Source organism: Urtica dioica, chromosome 4, assembly GCF_054948205.1.
Source record: "Urtica dioica subsp. dioica isolate 48M chromosome 4, U.dioica_male_clone48M_v1_H2, whole genome shotgun sequence".
Lineage (NCBI taxonomy): Eukaryota > Viridiplantae > Streptophyta > Magnoliopsida > Rosales > Urticaceae > Urtica > Urtica dioica.
In genome coordinates, this window is record NC_142759.1 from 17,151,146 (window position 1) to 17,176,246 (window position 25,101).

The 25,101-nt window shown below is 38.6% G+C and overlaps 1 protein-coding gene across 1 annotated transcript; it reads left to right on the forward strand.

Annotated features, from left to right (window-relative positions):
* The first annotated feature begins 6,567 nt into the window (after positions 1-6,567).
* Positions 6,568-8,434, forward strand: LOC149400917 (DUF538 family protein (Protein of unknown function, DUF538)). Its single transcript, XM_089613658.1, has 2 exons — positions 6,568-7,158; positions 8,165-8,434. Exon 1 carries the CDS (start codon positions 6,690-6,692, stop codon positions 7,152-7,154), a length of 465 nt encoding a protein of 154 aa, XP_089469784.1. The 5' UTR covers positions 6,568-6,689; the 3' UTR covers positions 7,155-7,158; positions 8,165-8,434.
* Positions 8,435-25,101: the final 16,667 nt, after the last annotated feature.

Consider the following 25,101-nt stretch of genomic DNA (forward strand, 5'->3'; position numbering starts at 1 on the left):
GTAGGAGCATCCTTAGCTGGAACCTAGCTACTCTTATTCATTGACTTAGTGGGAGCATCCATAAATGGAACCTAGCCACTAAATAACCAATATTATTGAGTGAGAGTATCCTTAATTGGATTCTAGTCACTATTGTTCAATAAAAGAGTGAGAGCTTTCTTTAATGAAATCTAGCCACTTGTTGTTCAATAAATAGCAACATCCTTCATAGGATTAAACCCATCATTGAAGATGGCATCCTTAACCGAAATGTATATGCTATTATTCAATAATTAAAGTGGAAGAGTAATCAATGATTACCTTGCCACATAAATCAATGAATTGAAAGGAATGATAATTTTGAATTATCTTATCGCTAAAATCAATAACCTAGTGGGAGCATCCTAGAATGGATCCTTGTCACTCTCATCAACAATAAACTTTCCTTAAATGGAAAGACATGATCTTGAGATATCACTCTCGATCATACTAACTTGTCTGAAAGTTATTAGCCCATATTTAATAGATCTACCTGTTAAGCTATTAGCTTAAAGGAATAGAAAGATTTATAAAAGGATTAATGAAATGGTTTAAGATTTAATAAGCTATAAGGTAAGGGATTGAGCCCTTAAGGAGAGACATTATCATCACTGATACTCTTCTTTCTGATACCACGAACCACTTCATTAGGGATCTTCAAAATTGAAGATGAACTGTCCTTTGAGGATGAAGTTCCAATAACATAAAGACATGGATCGAAGTAGTTATACTACTAAACCTTTTAAAATATGAAAGGTAGATCCTAAATACTTAAGAAACTAATCATGATTGTACATGGATGTTTGTTATAATCAATATTTTGAGAATGATCAATAAGTGTAGCTCCAAAACAAGTGTCATGAATAAAGTCATTACTATTATAGTTCTAGACCTCATTATGACACAAGTAAATTGACTGAGCTAACTGTTTCTAAAATTAAATTCAGAAACGACATGCTCGTTCCATTGTGTCTCAAACATACTTATTGACATAATGTATGAGCTCAATGTTGAGGCTATTGACATTGTCTTTAAAAGGACTAATAATTAGACCTTAGACAATGTCGTATTTCCAAGAATAACTACATGTGTTGTAAACACTGTAATTTCTGGAAATAGTGAGATACTTAGTTATTTAAATATAGTAAATCCTTAAAGTCATGTGTATATATTGAATATGAACACGACAAACAAGGATGAACTATAAATAACCAAGTAATGGAAATAGGTCAATAAATTCTTATTTAAACACGTTCAATAAATCACACTATAGTAAGTGGTGATGAGACCAAACCATGCAATGGTGCAACCTGTTTTGGCACCAAAGGGATGTACACCTTGATAGGGAGACTTGTTATCTTTAGATATAAAGTCTGGTGTATAATCTACAGGTATGCGAAGTGTTAATTTGTTCTAAAGTAAATTTATTTACTATGAACAATTTGACTTGACCTTATATGGTAAGTCAAAGATCACTTGCAAAAATGCATGAACCAGAATAATATGAAAATGGGACATATGTCAGATCGACATAAATGATAGAGTATAGATAAAAGTGGGAATCCATATAATGGGAATCTCAATCCTGGTCAAGGTCTAAACCGTCTATAATGATGGCAAAGAATCAAATTGGCTGAAGGAAACTTATCTTCTCTGGTCAAAGTGGGAGATTGTTAGGAATAATATTGCCCACTTGAAGATAATGAATGAATGATTACTAAATTCGATAATAAGATTACTTTATTAGCATTATATGATTAGTGAGTTGAGTTCTAAACAATTAGAATCAATAACAACTATCTTCCATAGCCTCTGTATTAAACTGAGTCACGTGCTGGGCACCTGAGTTCGGGCGGTGAGCTAAAACGAGGTCGATGACTGATATACGCCTGGAAAGCTATATCTAAAGTCATATATATGGAACACATAGGTGAATGCTGATCACTATGTGGGGCCATTCTACACTTATGGTAAGTGTACGACTTGGACAGATCTTGGTTGTAGATGCGTCGTTTAAGGACCGTTACGACACACTAACCGAGGTCACTATGATGGTCACAGTGAGACTTAATCTAAATCCTGAAGTGATCATGGACACTGGGTTATGTTACTGAGCTCTTTGACTCATTCGCTAAAAGGCTATTCATGCTAATCACAGCTTACGTCTTGGGAGTTTTCTCAGAGCATAATTCGAGTGGGAAATGATTTACAGATACGGAATCCAGCCTTCCTGAAAGAAGGTTAATGTTCTCTCACCTAAGGGTTGATTCCAGAACCGATAGATTGCTAGCACGTTCGAAGTAAGTAACGTTCGAAAGAATCTTTCGCTGGGGAAGCAACAATGCTTAGGGCTGATATGTATCAAGAGAAATATAACGGAAAAATTGACTTCTCTTGACACGGGTTGAACCTTGAGGATCTTGATCACGAACTGACTATATCAGTGGACACTCGTCACGATGAGTAAATATAATTCCAGTATAAAAGAGAGTTCAGTCTTGGCTTACAAAGTGGAGTATTTGACCAAGATTAGACGAATCGATTGAAAAAGAGAAATGACTATTTCGTCTTTTTCATCGGATTTGTTAAGCTTCTATTACTAGGTCCATAGTCCCCGATTCGGCTCTGATAAAGGCGGATATGAACTTTTGTATAATAATGTTTATCATTATTAATCTCAGTTGCTGTAATTGTGATTGACAGCATTAATTCTGGAAAACGGGTATTCGCATAATTAAATAAATATTTATGGTAGAATGGTTTATTTATTGTTTGATCAAGTAAATAAACAATTATTAATTATTTGTTTATTGTTGGACCAAGTAAATAAATATGCTCTCGTGAATTAAATTAATTAAACATAACTAGATCTTGTTAATTATAGCCATAATTTAATTAGCTTATGATCAACGTAATTAGCTTATGAAAATCGGATTTGGGAATTTTGGCATGAGAGTTGCGCAAATCCCCTTGGCCGTGTGCCTAAAAACCGATTTTTATAATATTGGTATTTACCAATATTTTCTCTTTAGTTGTTTAAATAAAGGAGAGAGAATAATATAAGATATTGTCATATATTTTCTCCTTATTTAAAGGAAAGTATTTATGAGAATATATGAGAATATATTTAAAGGGAAATAATATATTTTTCTTTATTCTCTCACTAAATAAAATATTCTCTATTTAAATAGAGAATAATATCCCATAGATATTGATCTGATGGATGAGAGAAAAAGTAGGATTCACTTGTTGAGATCCAAGGGCCTAGATTTAATCCACCAGTGTGAACACAATAAAAGGAAATAAAATATTCTGGAAGATTCCATGAATATCTCCTTTTACTACTATAAATAGGGGTTCATGAGAAGGCAAAAATAAGCAATTAATTTGTGGAAAATTTCATGGCTCTCCTTCTTGGGTGTGCGAAATTTTCTGCCTCTCCCCCTCGGAAATTCGTTTCCATTCTTAGTAAAATAAGAGAGAGATCTCGAAATACCTAGTTTCGTGATCTAGTGAGATAAAGACTGTGCCTACTCATCTTTCTTATTCGTCTCGGAGATTACGTTTCGGAAGACTAAGGTGTCATCCTCGAGTTCTTCATCAAGACGACGCAATGATTACGCGATTGGTTTGGGAGCGTTCTGTAGCTGAACTGAAAATCAACGTAAGTATTCGTTTTTCGCTCAAATCGGTTGCTTGATAAATATGCTCTCGTGAATTAAATTAATTAAACATAACTAGATCTTGTTAATTATAGCCATAATTTAATTAGCTTATGATCAACGTAATTAATTATTTTTCCGCATTAATATGGTTATATGGTGGAATCATCTCAAACGAGTCGCATCAGAGCGATTGTTCGTGTCTGATACGCGCTCGATTCCCCGAAACCAGGATCTAGACGCTTGCTTGAGTCCATAAATGGACTTCAATAATTTGCAAACCTTGTGCTCTTGACCCTTTTCTTTGAATCCGTCTGGTTGAGCCATATAGATTTCTTCTTCCAGATAGCCATTCAAGAATGCCGTCTTTACGTTCATTTGCCAAATCTCATAATCGTAATGAGCGGCAATGGCCAGAAGAATTCTGATGGATTTAAACATGGCTACAGGAGAGAAGGTTTCGTCGTAGTCGATTCCTTCTCTTTGGGTAAAACCCTTTGCCACAAGTCTAGCCTTTAAGGTTTCGACTTGTCCATCAGCTCATTTCTTCCTCTTATAGATCCATTTGCACCCAATCGGTCTAATTTATTCGGGTGCATCTACAAGAGTCTAGATTGAGTTCGAGTGCATAGACTCTATCTCTAGATCCATGGCTTCTAGCCCTTTTTCTTTGTCCAAGTCGACCATGTCGTCATTAAATGACACGGAGTCGCCGTCATTCGCATCCAAGGCAACGACGTTTGCTTCAAAACCAAGATATCGGTCGGGCTCTCTAGAGACCCTCTCACTACGACGAGGCAGTGTAGCACTTGGACCAACGTTTGTGTTTTCTTCTTCATCTCTCACTCTCACAACAATTGTAGGTGGAGATGGATTCCATTGGACGTTAGTCTTCGGGGTTGGTCTAACAGTTTCCTCGAGTATAATTGTACTTCGAGGTTTGTGACTTTTAACATAATCATCTTCAAGAAAAGTAGCATGAGTTGAAACAAATGTTTTCCTATCAATAGGATCATAAAAAAATACCTCCTTTTGTACCTTCTGGATAACCAACAAAGAAACAAACGTTTGTTCTTGGTTCCAGCTTGCTCGATTTCTTTTTCAAGACATGAGCGGGACAACCCCAAATACGGAAGTGACGCAAACCTTCAGGTGCTCCATTCCATAGTACTTGGTGTTTCGGATACAGATTTTGAAGGAACTTGATTTAAGATATACATGGCAGTCTTCAATGCATAACCCCAGAAAGTAAGTATATGATTACGATGAATACATTTTAGTTATGGACTATTATGAGTGAGTCATTGATGCTCGATTTTTTTGGTAGTTTATAAGTAGGATAGATTTGGTAGTTATGGATAAGTTATAGATATGTGTATATGAAATTGTAGGTATATGAAATTGTAAGTTATAGTCTCATCCTTGATTACAGTTTTCTATGATCGAATTTATAAGCCATATGTCGCTTCTAAATGGTTTTTCAATAAATGGCGAAAGATCATTTAGAAGTAATATGTCGATTCCAAGACACATATAGACAAGTCATTAGAAGCGACTTGTTTATTCTAAAGTGTTACTTCTAAAATTTAGAAGCGAGTTGTTACTTCTAAAGAATTTAGAAGAATTTTTTTTAGAAACAATACTTGTTGCTTTTAATATCGCTTGTAAATGAATTTTCTAAGAGACATCCATTTTAGAACTGAAGAATATTGCTTTTAAAAGCAATATTCATAGTAGTGCATCTAGGTGAGATGGAACTTGGGCTAATGGACATATTACAAACGAGATAGCCTTTCTAACGAGACAATGGGACAAATGAGATGGCCTTCTAGACGAGACGGCGTACAAGGAGAGGTGGACTTATGTGCGAGGGAGTATTCTAGGCGAGATGGCCTTCTCAGTGGGATGATCTTCCCGGACGAGACAACTTTTGAAGGCGAAATGATATTTTGGGTGAGGGAGATAGCTTTCTAGACGAGACACTCTTCTATGAAAAACGATCTTTGAGACAAGATGATCCGATAGGCGAACTAGCCTCGACTGTTCGAAATGGATCTTAGCCTTTTTTTAATCGCCTCTTTGACTTTTGACATCGTTCTACGTTGGATCGTTACTTTCATATATAAATTAATATTGGTATAGCAATAATATTAAATGATTGTTTATACCTCACTATTATCAGGAGAGAATTCTAATGATTTGAGTGTCAACGTGTTTTAATTGAAAATTGTAGATTGAGTGTGATACCTCATGTATAGTTGATCATTAATGAACGTCCAGAGATCAAAGCTCGAGATGACTAATCTCAAAATTGAAATGAGGTGTCACTTGAAATTGTCTAGCTAAATTTTGCATGAAGTGTTTTAATAATGTAAAAAAAAATTAGAAATCTTACCTTACTCTATATTCGTTATATGCTTGAGAGAGTAATTAATAGATGGGAAAGGCTTCAGCGCTGATATGTAGCATCGGAAATGCTTTTCAACACAACTCACGATGTTGAACGATCCACTCACAACGCGACACGTGGATGTTCAGTGCCACGTGTCGCGTTGTGAGTGGATCGTTCAACATCGTGAGTAGTGTTGAATAACATTGCTCTATGTAGCATTGCTCTAGATGAATTCTTGGCTTTCTAATATAAAAATAAAATATATTCTTGGACCAAGTAGTACACATAGATAATCTAGGTGATAGATTTATTGGATTTGTTTTCCTTTCCCTCTCCCCACTTTTTTTATTTTTTGTTGCTTTCCCTTTTGACTCGGAAAATAAGTTGACAAACGACACTGATGTCACCGTATAGCGTGAAAAGATGTTCATACTTCCTCGAAACGACGTCGTATGATTTGTCTTTTTCGCTGCCGAATATCTCCCTCTTTGACAATGTCAATTTCCTCTTATCCACGTTTCTCTCTTCCTCTTCACACAAAAAAACAAACCGAAATTGATAATAATAAAATAATATTCATAAGAAAACTTTTCAGATAGACCGCCGGAAAATATACGATGAAGCGCTTCTTCTTCGTCTTCGCTTTGCTTCTGTTCGTCGTCGAAGGTTCGTCTGAAAACCCTAACCCTGACCAGAAGCTATCATCGTCTCCGGTTCACGCGGAGCTCACCAGCTACGGCCTCCCGATAGGCCTGCTTCCATCGACCAACTATCTGAGCTACGACGTCAACAAGACCTCCGGCCACTTCGCCGTCGCTCTCGACGGAGCTTGCAAGATCCTTCTCCCGCCGGACAACTACCTCGCGACGTACTCTAAGAGCATCACCGGGAAGATCAACCACGGCAAGATCGCGGAGCTCAAAGGAATTTCAGTTAGGGCTTTCTTCAAGTGGTGGTCGATCACCGGGATTCGCTCCAGCGGCGACAATTTGGTGTTCGAGGTCGGAGGAATCACGGTCAAATATCCGATCAAGAACTTCGATTCGACTCTTCCTTGTGAAGGAAAACACTCGTCCTCCTAAATAGGTATGGTTCTCTTTTCCGTTTGTTTATTACGAATATATTTCTTTAGATTTCCTTTTCGATTATAAAGGCACCGCATATAAATTGAATCTAATTGATTCTCGATAAAAGCTTTTGTCGCCTTACTTGCAGAGTTACTATTAGAAGATTTGAGAATTTTTAATTGCCCTGAGTTATCACTGTATATAGGTATAGCTAGTTGAAGATGGCCAATAACAGACTTTGTTGGGATGGATCTTTAAAATTGCACAGTTTGGTAGATTTCCCTTTTTTTTCCGCATTGAAAGCAACCACTAAGTCTGTAAAGGCTGTTTGGGTTCACTTGCATATAGTTTTTAGCAACAGTTGATATAAGGCAGAGTTGAGTGTTTTGGAATACATACAAGGAATAATAATCTGTGGGCTCTTTATTTTTAACTAGGATTTAAAAACTACCAATTGAAAATACCATATTCAATGCGCTAATGTCATTTGGAATCCCATTATTTATTTTTTTATAAAATGTGTTGATCTGTGCCCTGATCATAATTAGCATCAAATTACACGTTCACACTACAAATGTTTATAAGGTCATGAATTACTTTCTTAGTGTCAATTGGCTTTGAGTTAGACCTAATAACACTTGTTACTTAAATGGTATCATAGCTTAAGCTTAATGAATTCACGAGTTAGTTCTCTTATAGGCATTTGATTTTGAGTTGGTTACTGTGATAAAATATTCTTTCAATTTGAGATCAGCTTTTGAGTTGTAATGTTGACATCAGCTTTGAGATTGAGAGGTTGCTTTACCTTGAAGCTACGATTCTCTTTCCCCAACTTGAAAGAGGGAATCCTCTCAGCTCATTGATTCTTTATTTTTCCAACTTCTTTGCCTAAAGTAGATTGTGTATCTTCAAAGAATATATAGGGCAGTTAGACTTCATGGATGATGAACTGTTTTCAAGTATCTCAGCTTGTGCTATACTGATTCGATCGAACTAATTCGGTCGCTTTTTGCATTTTTTTGCAGGCACAGTTTAGGCAATGGATGATGAATCTAATACGTTACTAGAACGAAAGTAAATAAAATGAAATGTTAGATATTATCTCAATAATTTGGATTTTATTTGCTTTCATGTGTATGGACTAGGGGCAAATACAGGAATGCTTCGTTTATATTTCACGTGTCTTCAGAATTCAATTCTCGGCTGTGATATCTTATATCATGGTTGTCAATCTTACGGGATTTGTATAATTAAGTAAGACATGTTTTGAATTTGATATGATTTTGAGTTGCAAATTGCATTGGTGAAAGTAGTCAATACAATAAATAAATAAACAAAGGAAGTTCTGGAGCCTTCCCAACCTGAAAATATTGACGAAGAAACTCACCTCAGGCCAAGACGAAAAGGCGGCGGCTAGAGAAATTTTTTACAGAGCCAATATTTCATTTTAGGAGGCAGATAAATCACGAATTTTTTTTATAGGAGGCATTAGTGAAAAAAAATTAATATAAATTTAGCTAAAAATAAAAATATTGTAGGTTTAACTCAACACATGGGTCCGGCTTTAGTTGAAGTATTTTTGCAGTATTTTACAACCTTTCTTAGAGACCAATATATGCATATTTGTTTATTGTTATTTCTTTTTTCTTGATCAATTACTCAAAATAATTTGACAAGGCTACTAACTCTCCGATGCGATCCAGTATGTCTGAATCATTGAGTGGTCCATTAGAAATAACTATAAGTTTCAGGACCTCGTAGAGAGCAAGTAATGAATGACAAGTTATTTTTTATTTATTTTTACTTATATTTGTATTTGGTAGTACACAAGGTTTAAAATATCGATACCGATACCCATACCGAGGTTCTGATTTTACGGATATATCGAGTATCGACGGATATATCGACGGATATTCTATAACAATTTCAATACCGACTACCGATGATATCGGTGATATATCGATGATATATCGATTACCGACGGATATATCGACATAAATCCTATAACAAGTAGATATTTTTAAATAACCAAATATATATATATATATTTATATATATATATATATATTTATATATATATATATATATTTATATATATATATATCATGGAATCCAAATTATGAAAATACAAAATCAAATACTACAAAGTTCATGACAATTCCAATTTATCTATCCTAATTTCAATATCACATATTCCCGTCCACAATCATAAATTCCAATTCACACGTTGGAATATCATAATTTCTACACTAACCTTTATAAAGATTCTGAAAATTTTCAAGTCGCCGGAAAATTCTCCGGCCGCCGTCAAAATGGGTGGCGGGTCGTCGGAAAATTGAAAAACTCGTCGGAAATTTAAAAAAAGTTGGGGATCTAAAAAATAATCAAGTACTAATCTCAAATATGCAAAAAATTTCAACAAAACTAGAGTTAAATCGATGTAAAAATGAAAAAAAAAATTCAACAATATCCGAACTTTATACTCATACCAGAGATATATCGGCTGATATCGGCGATATGGCATAACAATCCTTCATCGTCCGGTGATTTTTCACGGATATATAGGGATATACCGATATATCACCGATATTTTATGGATATTTTATAAAACGATAACGATTATTGATGATTTTTTACCGAGACTTCAAAAAAACCTATATATCGGCGATATATCCCTATATATCGCCGATATTTAAAACCTTGGTAGTACATTGCATGTTTAGTTGTTCATTTAACTTGATAAGTCTCGACAAGTTTAGCTCTGGCCAAATCTTGTGGGGTTTTAGAATAACTCTTTTGATTGATTTGTATGTATCATAGTCGCTGGCTAAATCTGTGGTCCAACTTCGCAAATCTGTGTAGCGGACATAGAATACGTACGCGAAACACGCGCTTCAATTTTCACACGATGTGGTGATCAATGTCTCGATTACAATCTGTCATCAAATTTAGGTACTATTCATATTGTGTACCCAATTTATTTTATAGCTACACGGGCAAATTGTTTCATGTTATTTTATTTCATATTATATAGTTTACTAACAAATTTGACATAATTTTTCTATTAAGCCATGTAAAACTTCAATATCTAAGGTTTTATGTTTTTTTTTTAACTACACGAGCATTCTATTAGAATATGAGTAAGATATACTAACATATATAGTCATAGAACATTCTAATGCAAGGTACAACACAAACTTAAATAAGAATGAAACAAAGACTAAGTACAAGTGTTTGTTTATTCTTATACTTCAAACCGAAATAAGGATTCAAGCACTTATTTGACTCTTTCAATACACATTCAATAGTTGATTGAAATATCCAAATAATTGCGGTTACTTTGACCATGAAAAAATATGCGCTTATATAATTTGTAAATCAAATCATTATGCAATGGGGACAATGTTAGAGTTGCCAAGATACTTTTCTTATTGGGATGTGGATCGACTCGACATGCCCTCGGGTAAGAATCGGCTTGACTCGTGCCTACTGAATCTTTAAATTGCGCAAGTGAACTTTTACAAAATTGATAAATCAATCGACTAGGAATAATCCCATTTTATGATTGTTTTTGAATTGTTAATCTTGACTATCATCTAGTCGAAAACAATCATATTGACCTCAAATAGTATATATAAGGAGAGCAATTTCATTTCATTCTATATAAAAACGTACAAGTAAAGACTCATTTCCTAAGAGAAATTTCATTAATTGAGCTTAAAAATGGTTTAAATATCTAATTTGGATCTTAACTTAATGAAATATCTTAAAATGGATTTTTGGGTCAAAATCGGACAAAAATACCCCTAGATCATTTGAACACTCTAACATTTCGCTCTCTCTCTCTTTCTCTACCTCACTCGAGAAAAAACGAGAAAAACGAAATCAAACCTGTACGATCTCATACGATTCCATACGAGTCCATACGAGCTTATACGATTCCATACGAGCATATATGAGTCCATACGAGCTTATACGATGGCGCACGATGGAGTTTCCGGCGGCGTTGGATCTCAAAAATCCTGAGCTTCAAAACCAAGTAAAAAGGTAAGTTTTCATGTAATTTCTTGTTAAACTTCATTGAAAATAGTTAGAATATGGTTTAGAACTTAGTTATTAATAGATTTGAGTTGATTTGAGCTGATTTGGGTCGGATTTAGAATGTTAGGGTTTGAAATTAGGGCAAGTGTATGATGAGGTTGATGCATCGTACGATGCCGTACGATGTCGTACGATGAAATTCATACAGATGTACGATGTCGTACGATGCTGTACGATGAGTTTAAGTTTTTCCAAAAAAAAATTGTCGTACGATGCTATACGATAGTTTTAAAAAAATTCAAGTTTTTTGTTTATACGATGCTATACAAGTCTGTACGATGTCATACGATGAATTATGATTCTGACCTAATTTTATCGTTTTTTTAGGACAATTTGAACTACATATACAACGGCCCATTTCCGGGTCGTATCACCTACGGTGGGACGGTGATCTTGAAGCTGGTATGGAGGAGATCCGATGAGCTCGGGATAAAAGATCGAATCCTCGAGACTCCGTTCGAGCAATTTTTTTCGGAGAGCGAGCTCGGTTTCTCACCGGTGCTCGTACATACTATCCTTCAAAAGAAGATCGAGGCGACGTCACGGGGGGAGATACATTTTGGTATCGGAGGAAAACGAGTAAGATTCGGATGCCTCGAGTACGCACTCATCTCGGGGATGAGCTATGAAGACGGTCCGACCAAAGCCGAACAAGACGAGCGAAACAGCGACCGATTGATCACGGACCACTTGAACGGCGTCGTCGGATGCAAGTTGAGCGCGTTGATCAACGCATTCACCATATGTCAGAGCCATGACGATGCGTTCAAGCTCGGGCTGCTCGTATTTGTGTATGGGTATCTTCTGGGGCAGCCAGCCAACCAAGTCATCGAAGAAAGGTGGCAAAAATTTCTATACATCGTTGAAGACCTCCCTTTCTTCTTCAAGATACCTTGGGGAAATTTGAGTTGAGCGGAGAGATATTCTAGCCTCTCGGTGAACCTAAGGCATTATCACGAAACGTTGCAGAAGAAGTTGAAGGACCAGCCGGACGTGGCTCATAAAGAGGCCAAGTACACATTGACGGGTAATCTTCATACCCTTCATTATTGGGCGTACGAGGCTATCCCAAAGATCGGGATGAGGTTCGGGTCGAACCAGGGGATTCGTGTGCCCAGGATGCACTCGTGGTCGAGTAATGTCGTCATCATGGGCAAAGACATCGAGGCCGTCCTGAATAAGAAAACGATAACTTTTTATTATTTAACTTTTATTAAAGGTATGTTACATTATTTTGGAATATTAATAATTGTTTTTTATTTTGCAGGTGGGTGTTCTTTAAATGCTGAGACCAAGGGCAGCAGAGAAAGAATTTTTTACTCTCCTCGAGACGCAGACGAGCAAATGTCTGTATCCCATAGACGTTGAGGGAGAAGATGCGAAAGAGCCGCGAGATATCGAGGAAGAAATAGATCGAGTCGCGACTGTCGCAGACGAGGCCGATGTCATCGTCGGAGACTCCGACGACGAACATGTGTCAGACACTCCACGTGTTCATCTTGGTAGTCCGACCACTCTCGCAATGGGATCGAGGTCCACACCGAGCACTCCCGCAGTGGGATCGAGGCCTATACCGACCCCTCGCACCGACGTTCCCGAGCCATTTGTCCTAACACGAGAAATGTGGAAAGAAATGCGAGCCTCCCAAGAACAATTGCTGCAATCACAAGGGATGGTCTTACACGCTCTTAACACGAACGGGCGTAGAATCGCGCGAATTAGGCGAGACCAGGTTAGATTTAATTCAAGTTATGTTTAAGTTAAAATTTCATTTTAGAGTTAAGTTTAAATTTAGTTTAACGTTTTAGAGTTAAGTTTAAATTGAATTTAACGTTTTAGAGTTAAGTTTAAATTTCATTTTAGAGTTGAGTTTAATTTTAAATAACGTTTTAGAGTTAAGTTTAAATTTAATTTTAGAGTTAAGTTTAAATTTCATTTTAGAGTTTAAATTACATTTTAGAGTTAAGTTTAAATTTCATTTTAGAGTTAATTTTAAATTTAATTTAACGTTTTAGAGTTAAGTTTAAATTTCATTTTAGAGTTAAATTTAGGGTTAAGTTTAAATTTCATTTATAGTTTTGTGACCAGTTTAAATTTTGTGACATATTTTGTTACTTTGAGTTGCAGATTTCGATGTGGACGAGGCTTAACATTTTATTCGAGGAACAAACGGGCTTGCCTGGAGGTGAGATTCCCACGACCCAAGCTGATGGTCATCGTAGACGCCAGACCCATCCTCCTCATCCGTCTGGTCAAAAGCCGGCGTCTTCATCGCACGCGCAGTCTTCTTCGCATCGCGAGTCGTCGAAGCAATCGGGGAACATGCCCGTGACTTCGCCGAGCTTGTCGACGTCTTCGTCGAGTCCTCGTAGAGATGACATTCCATATAAGCAACGCCCGCTGACGACTCCGCTTAAAAGGAAAAGCGACAAGGCACAGCTTACCCCGCCACGTCCAGATCGGCAAGGGCGACAGAGGTCGTCGCGTTAGGCCGATTTCAGTGATCCGACGAGGCCCAAGTATTCAGAGAAGCTGATCCCCAAGTTCAACCCATTGAAGGATGCGAGGCTAAATGAGTTGAATAATTTCGTGAAGTGGTTGCGGACAAAGAAGTGGGACGGCAAATTCATGAATTCTACTCGCCGGAAGACTTGCGACGGAGACACGACTTTCTTCGAGACGATGTTGACAGAAACAAAATGGCTACATGATTCGGTACATTATTTATTATATTTCGCATTCTCGTTTAATATAAAGTAACGCTATATGTTTGTTATTTCTCAGCATATTGATGCTATAATTCACATGATTCGGGCTCGCCAACGAGCTCTCGACGGATATCAACAAGACGTCCGAATCATGGACTCGAGCATTTGCTAGGATTGCGGCCATATGTGGTTTCTTCAAGAACTATCGCATATCTTACCGAGAGACTAAGCACGGTGAAATTAAGTTTACGTACCTGACATGGCTAGTCGATCAAAATGTCCCACAATATGTGCATACAGGTAAACATGTTTACATTTTTTTACAAGTTATTTTTGACAAGTTAATTGAACTTTTTTTTACAAGTTTGTTTTTATTGATAAGTTATTTTACAAGTTTGTTTTTTTTACAAGTTATTTTTTTCAACTTTTCTTTGACAAGTCTTTTTACAAGGTTGTTTTTTTTTACAAGTTTGTTTTTTTTGAGAAGTCTTTTTACAAGGTTGTTTTTTTTACAAGTTTATTTTTTGACAAGTTTTTTTTTACAACTTTTTGTGTTGTACCGGCTATTTAAAAAAAAATTGACAAGTTAATTGAACTTTTTGTGTTGTAGCGGTGATTGCGGGATGTTCGCAGTGAAGTATGTCGAGCACGTAGTACTGAATGAATCATTTGACACTCTTCAAAGTGTCAATATGAGAACGTTCAGGAAGAAATGGTGCGTTGACTTATTCTACAACCACCTTATCCCATGATTTTGTATTTTCGGATGTTTTTTTTAAATCTTTTTGGTTTTGTATGTAATAGTACCTTATAAACATATTATCGAGATGGTTTGTTGACTATTGGCTTTGACCCGTCATCCATTTTTATTTTTATTTTTCGGAACTTGGTAATATTAAGAAATAGACATTTCTTCTCCAAATCATCATTCCCTATACAAAGACTAGATCAATATTTAATGAAAGCCCTTCACAAAAAAAAAAAAAAAACACCATCGCAAATTTCACACAAAAACAAAAGCAAAAAAAAGGTTTAGAACTCGAGAAGATTTGTGGACGAAAACAAGTCTTGGGACAAAAGCGAGTTGAGATCTTCGTCGTTATTGTTGACAAGTTTGTATATTAACTTCAAGTTATTGTTGACAAGTTTGTATATTAACTTCAAGTTATTGTTGAACTCAAATAAACGTTAAAGTTTTAAACTTAAAAATAAAAATAACACCACGTCTAAATATTTTAAAGAAAATAAACATGTAACTCAAATAAACGTTAAAGTTTTAAACTTAAAAATAAAAATAACACAACGTCTAAAGTTTTTAAAGAAAATAAACATGTAACTCTAATAAACGTTAAAGTTTTAAACTTAAAAATAAAAATAACACCACGTCTAAAATTTTAATCCCTCCAAGTGCATGTTTTTCTGTAATGTCCCCTACCACCACATTTCCTGCATTTTCGCTGGATAACAACCTTTTCGCCTTGAGATGGGTATCGATTAATCCTTCTTCTTCCTTGTTTACTTTTCTTCGGTCGTCCGGTTTGCTTCTTTTCAACGGATTCCGAAACTTTCATGTTTTTTTATCTCATCTGGGACATCCCACTGATCTTCATTGCCAACCGGTTATATGGCTTCCTTGTATATTTCAATCCACGTCTCCTTCAAATAAAATTCACTGCATAACGAGTACACGTCCACGCTTCGATGTTGGGCTGCTGCGATGGAATGCTCGCACGGGATATTCAATTGTTGTGGTAGTCCGCAAGTGCATATCTTCGCCATAAAGTCTATATCGAAAGTACCTCTTGCGTCTTTGACATGACATCCAAATAGACCAAGCCCGTACGCATTGACGAACTGCGCCTTATTATTTAGCTCTGCGAGATCATTTTGCCACGTTGGTGTCAATTTTGTGTTCAACTCAAGATCCACCCTACAATATGGGGTAAAAAAGCCAAAATAAATGATTTTAGCCCTTATAAAAATAAAACTGATTATTGAACCCCTTTCACGCTCATGTCACGTCGAGGTACTGCAGAAGAAAAGCTGCAAAATCCGATCCAATTTATCGTAATCGATACGAAAGATCGTTTTTTGGCTCTCTCTTTAGCCCTATGTCTCTTATCCTTATGAGGTATTCTTCCACTACTAGATTTTTTCGGAAAACTTCATTTATTCTGGTGTGGGTGGCAGGCAGGCCTATATTTCTTGGTTTCAATAGGAGTCCTTACAAGCGTTGTTTCTGCGCTATCTCTTCTCGATCGAAAAACCAAGTTTGGAGTGTGAATCGAATAAACTCGAGCAACGTCGTAATGGGAAACGTCCTAGCATTCCTTGTTTTGTTGTTGAAGCTTTCTGCGTTGTTGCTCGTCATTAGGTCGTACCTCCATAAAAACAGCGACGTTTATATAATCAACGACATTGAAATTCAGTACACAATAAGTTCTAGACTTTTAAGAAAGCTCTGGCCCACCGATCGACACCAACTTCTTCGAGATACTTTACCATCTCGACATCTTTCCGTCTCAACTGTCTAAAATTAGCTTTGAATGCTGTTTTACTCAAGGTGTAAGCAGCATCGTACAGTTCAAAGCGACAATGATCTGTCTTGAACTTGTGTTGGACATTCAGTTGTAAATGATGGTAACATGCTCTGTGAGGGATACCAGGAAACACAACCTCGACACCATGTATGATGCTAACGTGGCGATTTGATATGAACACCAAATTAGGTACGTCTTCACCGATAGCTTCTCGCAATCTTCTCAAAATCAAATCCAAGAAACATGACACTCGCTATCTACAACTCCAAATGCAAGTGGATATAATTGTGAATTCGCATCCATTGCAATTGCGCAAAGCAACTGTCTGCCGTATTTTGTCTTCAGAAATGCACCGTCCAATGATATGACCGGCCGACATGCTTTGAAGCGTCTACGACACGTCCCAATAGAAAAGAAAGCATACTTGAATTTGTCACCATCTTGCACAAAGTCTGTTAACGTCCCAGGATTCTTTTGCTTCAACATGTACAACCAAAACGGTAACTTCTGGTAGGATTGTTCCGGTGTACCTCGCACGTACCCAATAGCTTTATCTTTGGATCTCCAAGCTTTCAGATACAATATTTTCACACCCTTCTTCCCTGACGTTATACGCCGAATACTTCGCCATAGAGTTAATTGAGTACTTGTCTTTAAATACGTGACCGATGTCCCATGGTGCAGCTTCTCGATTGCCCTCTGTTTGAACAACACGCGCACATGAGTGTTTACCCTCGTACGACGTAATCTCCCACATCTCAGACCACTTCACGACACCCCTCAACCTCCATGTGCATTTCTCGTCTTTGCATAGAACATACCATCTCTTTTTCGAAGAAGATTTCACTCTAAGTTCGAAATTATTTTTCAACGCGTACAGGTGGATATGTTTCTTCAATTCAAGTTTATTTTCAAACTGCTGCCCAATATATATTTCTTCTGAGCTACCTGTTACTTTCAAAAGTTAGTTAAACAATAATTTAACAGATTATACTTGGAAATTTAAATCCACTTAAATTACCTGTAGAAGAATGACTTGGATAATGACTCGGTTCTTCATTCACAACATCATTGGCGGTGAACTCGGGTGCTTTCCATGAATAAGGAACAATAGGTGATTCGATCATCGGAGGCTCACGCTGATATTGATCCGATGGTTCACAATGACCCGTTGGTACTGTAAACGTTTCAACAAACTCTTCATATTCTTCTGGATTGGCGAATTCTTCAAATTCTTCACCTCTGCCATTGTTATCTCCATCATATCTGTCACTATTCACTTCATCACATTCGCCACATTCGTATTCATCACATTCGCCACATTCGTATTCATCACCTTTGGCACTATTGTGTCCATCATATTCGTCACTGTTGTGATTACTGTTCGACCTGATTTTCTCTAGCCCACAAAAACAAATGGGCCTGGGCCATTGACAAAATTTAAAAACAAAACCCTAAACCTGCTTGACCTATCTCTCTCATTGAGATTGACCGTGACATATAAAGAAAAAAAGAAAAGATTGGAGGATGGGCTGAAAAAATGGACACAGCCGCATGAATGAAAAAACAAGAAGAGAAATAAGGAAAGACCTCAATCTCTCTCTCTTCTACTTGTTCTCAGCCTCTCTCACGCAGATAAAGTCTCCCTCTTGTATTCACACAACAGCAACGAAAAAAACAAAGAATAGAGAAGGAATTTTTTGTCTTCTTCCGAGCACTTTCTCTCCAGCCAAGAGCACAACACACAGAGTCCAGCAAAGATCATAATGCACACACAAAAAAGAGGAAACATTTCTCTACGATACACACACAGCAACCATGAAGAAAAAAGAAAAGAAGAATAAAATCTTCTTCAACTCCCACTCGTGAGCAAAGCCAAAACGAGCCGTCGTCGACACCGCGAGCCACCGCGCCATGGCGAATCCGCACCAAGAATCCGACCACGTTCCGGCGACCCTCATGTCGGCGACTCTGGAAGCCGGAGACTAAGTGCCATCTACCTTCGGGCCGGCGAGCCCCGCGAAGCTCCGTCCCGACGAACCATCGCGAAGCACATGTGGGCCGGCCAGCCACCGCGAGTCCGTGGCCGGTGAACCAACGTGAGTCCGAAGTCGGCGAGCCTCCACGAAGACCGGTCCGGAGAGCTGAGCGAAGACCCGTGCCGGTGAGCACCGCGAAGACGTGGTTGGAGACCACCGCGAAGACTAATCCGGAGAGCCAAACGAAGACCCGTGCTGACGAGCACTGCAAAGACGTGGTCGACGAGCACCGCGAAGGCCGGCGATCCGCTGTGAGTCCGAGACTGGCGAGCTCCCGCGAAGAACGTGGTCAACCGTAAGCCATCATCGACGAGCTCCGGCAAACCACCGAGAGCCCGAGACGGAAAGTCACCACCATGACGGTGGACCCCTCTGCCGCCAACTCCGTGGTCGACGGCGATACCATCAGCGAGGCGACGGACCACGAGAGAGCGTCCCCGATGGACCACTCGGTGAGGCGACGGGCCACGAGATAGCTCCTATAGACCACTCGGCGAGGCGACGGACCATGAGAGAGCGTCCCCGACGGACCACACGGCGAGACGACGGGCCACGAGATAGCTCCTACGGACCACTCGGCGAGGTGACATGCCACGAGACGGATATGATAGACGTACTTGGCGAGACGACACGCTGCGAGATGGACATGATAGACGTACTCAGCGAGGTGACACGCCACGGGACGGACAGGATAGACGTACTCGGCCACACGCCACGAGACGGACGTGATAGACGTACTCGACGAGACGGCATGCCATGAGACGGACGGGATAGACGTACTCGGCGAGGCGACACGCCACGAGACGACATGACAAACATACTCGACGAGGCGGCACGCCACGAGACGGACATGATAGACGTACTCGGCGAGGCGACACGCCACGAGACAGATAGGATAGACGTACTTGGCGAGGCGACACGCTGTGAGACGGACGTGATAGACGTACTCGGTGAGGCGACACGCCGCGAGACGGACATGATAGACGTACTCGGCGAGGCGACACGCCGCGAGACGGACAGGATAGGCGTACTTTTGCGGGGCGACATGCCATGAGACAGACATGAGAGACGTACTCGGCGAGGCCACGAGACGGCGTCCCCTACGGACCGCTCAGGGAGGCAACGAGCCACGAGATAGCTCCTACGGACCACTCGGCGAGGCGACGGGCCACGAGAGAGCGTCCCCGATGGACCACTCGGCGAGGCGACAGGCTACGGACCACTCGGCGAGGTGATACGCCACGAGACGGACATGATATACGTACTCGGCGAGGCGACACGCCACGAGACGGACATGATATACGTACTCGGCGAGGTGACACGCCACGAGACGGACATGATAGACGTACTCGGTGACACGTCACGAGACGGACATGATATACATACTCGGTGAGGCGACACGCCACGAGCGTCCTTCTACAAAGGCTAACCAAGCCAAATTGTATTCCTTCTACAAGAGTGTCCAAGAACTTGAGAAATCGATTCTCATGTTCTTCACTTGATAAGAGGAATATTTTACCATTAATTCCACGGATTCGAAGACACGTGACCAAGTCCGCTCACGTCATGTGTCCGTAAGTGTTAATCCAAAAAACGGCTTAACAATTACAATCTCTATCACGTCTGTATACTTCGTCACCGTTTTCGGCACCCTTGTACTTGTTAAACAAGTCATTGTCACAGCCACCGTCTTTGTTTTCAATTATAGGATCATTTTGTCGATCCTCGATAACAAGAGTATTCTGTCTCTTCTTCGGTTCATTGCGAGACACCCTTCCAACTTCCACATCTTTCCATTTACATACTTCTCGATACGCAATAGGCGCAATGATCTGTTTCGGTACCAAACTTACACAAGTGGAAATCTATTACGATATTTGTGCTTCATAAAATGCGAAACATCACCATTGTCCTTCAAAACGGCAGGACCCAGCGGAATTATACCGATTGTGTATGAGACTTCGAGTTTTAAGTCGAACCCAAATCTGTCTAACTCGAGCTTATCGTATAAAAAATCTACTAACTCCGTGTACGTTACCTCTTTCGAAACTTCGAATGCACGCGTATATGCATTGGTGAACATCCATAGGTGTCCTTCCTTCTCCCAAGTGCCGTTAACCATGACAAAAACTGCAAAAAATAGTCAAACTATGCAAAATTAGCTTATCTATCGTACAACATCGTACAACACCGTACAACATCGTACATAATCGTACAGCATCGTACAGACCATAATTTTTTTTAATCAAATTTCATCGTACAAAAAAGTTAAATCTCATCCTACCATATCGTATACCATCGTACAAAAAAGTTAAAACTCAGATTTTGGACTATGTTTCATATCTGATCGATTTTTATTGCTACATTCTATAATATACAATCATAAACTTTGTAAAAATGATTAAGTTAGTAATCTTACCCATGATTCTTTTGAAATCCGCGTAAGTAGAGGGGATTTGAGTGTGAGAGAGAAGATTGAAGTGATAAATATGAAGAAAAATGAAGAGATGTATAGGGTTCAAAAATGTATTTTTGTCCGAATTTGGGTCAAAAGTTCATTTTTAGATATTTTTTAAAATTAAAGTATAATCTTGATATTTAATAAATTATTGAGTCCAATGAAATTTCCCTTTTGCCAATGAGCGCATCCACTTGCGAGTATAAAACCCAACAAAATAATCTCATTCTGGTTATAACTTTTGGAAAATACTTGACAAACACACATAAAATTTGTCAGAAGAGATTATTTTTTATATTTGTTATTAATAGGAAGAGATGATTTATTCTAAATAAGCCGGTACGGATCCATTCAAAATTTATAACTAAATTGGTTGAAACTTGAATAACGACTAGAGTAAGATAAAATAAACTCACTCATTGATTGGTACCTCTAAGAAGAACCAAAAGCAAACTTAAGTTATTAAGTCGAAATATTGTTTTTTAAACTTTAGTAATTAACTCGAAAGCATATTTTAAATGTAATTATGGACTTTAGGATATGTAATAAAGACAGCGAAAGAGATCAACGTGATAAAGAGCGAAAATACACTTGAGAAAAATCTGAAGCAATTAGGATTGAGTGTATTTGAATAAATAAATAAATGTAGTTTCTTAAAAAAAAAAAAATTGAAGGGAAATGTAGTTTCTTAATTATATGTATAATAATTTGAGATATTACTGGGTAGAAAAATTAAATTTATTTATTATATTTGGTACGTATAAATCCTGCATATACTACATTGCATAGCATTTACCAACTACCCTATCTATATATCCAGCCATTCCCAATAAATGAAGTAAAGACGAAAGCGATATATGCAAAGTTATTTACGTGACTTGGAGTTGGAAAGCTAATATATCCACTTCTTTTTTTTTTTTTTTTGTGAAAAGATAAAACAACATAAATTTTTATATTTCAAAATAGAAAGAAGGAAAAAACACTATATTAATATGGGTTGGATGTGAGTATGAATGTGCTGGAAAAAAAAATAGGTTTCCATAAAATTTTCTAAAACATTTTACACGTTCTTTACGAAAAAAAACAGACGTATACGGTTTACGTTGTTATCACGCAACAACTGAGATAACAACATGATTTGAGTTGAAAAAAAAAACATAATTTGAGGATAAAAAGGTAACAGTCTAACTTAAAATGATAATTATTTGGTAAATTTGGAGGATGATCTGTAAAAAAGATAATGGAAGAAGACTCCAAAGAACAAATTAAAGAAAATGTTTCATGTACATGCTAAATATAGATAAGTCATTGCATTTTCGGTTTGTCCATAACTTAAGAGCTTGGACTTTATCGACGGAGTTCCTACGTAGCCCCAAAATTACTGTTTTGAAACACAATGTGTACGTGTCTATACATATATGCCAACCATAATGTAAACGACGGTCATGGATTCAAACCAAGAACGTTTTTAATTAAAACTTTGTGGGTAATTTAGAGTCTCGATGGGTAATAAAAGCTGATTCCCTCGGCATCGCAAACGCACTCAGCAAGGTTTTAACTCAACAAGCTTTCCTCGAGTGTCTACTTCCTCAGTGAGTTACCACGCTCGGTGGCCTCGCGTCCTCCCCTCGGCGAGGCACTACGCTCGGATAGCACATCCTCAACGCTACATAATCGCTATATATCCACTCGACGAAGCCTCCAAGCGGCGCAGCTTATCAATATTACGCTCAACCTCTTTGTATCTCCGAGCGCTCAACCATGTCTCGATAAATGCGGTACCACACTCGACTAGAAGGAGCCAGCTCAACGAGCGCATTCCTTTTGACATGCCATACTCGCATACATGTATCGACAAACAACCCCCAATTCCCAGCCTTGACGACTCCAACAAGATATGCGCAGCTCGCGAAGCCGATTTTATGCCTCTTCATCGTGCACACTTAGCCTAGCACGCACTTGGCCTCGATGACCTCGCACGCACTTGGTCATTTTGGCCTCGTGTCTTCCTACTATGCAAGATGCACTAAGTGTGGCACACTCAGCTCACACTTGGAAATATGTGCTCGGTGACCCTTACGCGTTCTTACATGCTTGGCTAAGCTCCATATATATTCGTGATTGTTGAGACCTTCCGTCGAGACCAAGTCGCACGCCATGAGCTCCTCACGCGGAGACCTCCATGTCGAGACCAAGTCGGGTGCTGCATGCGCCTTCCTCTCACCATCTCTTCTTTGGCAAGCCTTCTTTCGCCGGGCCTTAAAGTGCCAAATCTCTTTAGAAACCTCCTCATTGTCTCACCACACGGCCCCTTTTCTCCTAAAATCTCAAATGCTAACTAATAAATATCAAGCCACCCTAAAAGCCAATAGTAAATTATTTCAGTCAGGGAAAAGTCTGCGTCTATTTTTCACACTTTTTTTTTTCTCACTAAACACACCTAATGTCTCCTACTCTAGAATAAAGGCATAGACCCTTTGATCACTTAGCTTCAAAGCATGCGTCAGTGAAAATCTATCCACGTCCTTTTAGTTGACTTTTCTCTCTTCTTAGGTGATGATGAGAAAGTTTTTTTTCCGATCAAGGGATGATCGGGAATTAGATGTTAGACGATTTCTACATCATTCGGCTCATGTTCGTTCATAAAAGTCCGATCCTATATCGAACAACGTGCATTGAGAATTTGACTCACTAATTTTATCAGTTTATATAGAACTATATATTATCATGTTTAAAATACATCAAACAAAAGTAATTAAAATATTTTTTATTATAAAAAATAATAATCAACATTAGTTTTCTCTCCATTTAAGCAAGAGACATAAAGAGACTCCACTATTATTGAACTTTAAATTTGATCTATTACATATTCAAGTCTAAATCTCTTTTCATTTTCAATACTCCATAACGATCACTAAGGTCTCGATTGTTATTTTCTCTCTCATGAAACCCATTTTCTCTTCAGAAGAGAAGAAACCCTAACTTTTCTTTGTCGCCGCCCTTTTGAGTTTCGGGTCGTCACTAGGCAAACCTGCGACATGGCTCCGAACCGGGGGATTCCCGTCTCCTTTCTTTCCGGAGGTCTTCTCTGTTGTCCATTCCGCATTGTCATCGCCTCTCCGCTTCTCAGGCCGCCATCGGACTCAAGTACCTCTGCTGCTTCCGAATTCACAATGTCGGTCCACGCGTCGCTTGCTCATCGGCCTCTCGTCTTGTAAGAACCTCTGCGACAACCCTCGCGGTGCCTCCATGTCCGATTCCCATGATTCCTTCGACGCCGCATCCCGGGTGTTCACTCACCGTTGGTCCGAGTCGCCATGGTTGAGAGCCTCGACGGGCTTTCGATATGCGTTGTCCAACCTCGTTTAGCTCAAGGAAGCGATGGCTCTTGGTTTCAAGGTGGTCTCCAGCGGCGGTGGTTCTCGACGTCGGGTGGTCCTTGCCTTCTGAGGAGTCGTGTCGAACATGGGTTGTGTGTTATAGTATAGATCTGGTTTCGGGTCTTTATTGGGGATGGCCCTGTCGGTGCTATTTTTTTATTTTTTATTTATATTTTGCACTTTTTTCTATGTGCTAGGAAGTTAAGTTGGTACTGTTATGTTATGTGTTGGATTGGAGACGGTTTAGCCGTCGTCCACCTTCCCGCTCTGAGAATTTATGTTAGACTTTTGCCTATAAAGCCTGAAGACTTATCTTTATCGTGGTCAATGGACCGCGATGGGTTGGATCTATCCACCATTCATCAAAAGTTATCTGAAAGAGCTTGATTTATGCTCTATTCTTTTTTTAGAAGTGACATTATTGACTAAGATTACATGATATATTAACAGTGCAAACGCATGTGATATTATTGGCCAAGATTACATGATTTATGATAAATCTTAAGGGGGCATTTTCTGCAACCCATGAAGCTTGTGCCCAAGACCTCTCAGACGAGATATGTGTGAGATTATAACTAGATCAAACTATATACCACACTTTTATGCTTTATTTTTATTGTGCCTCTTGTGCACAAATTGAACTATTATTTGTATTTGACATTAGTGGTAGATTTTTTCCGATTTCGGTCTCAATTTGTCTCTGGATCAAAAAGATCTAAAGTTGTATTTGCGAGTG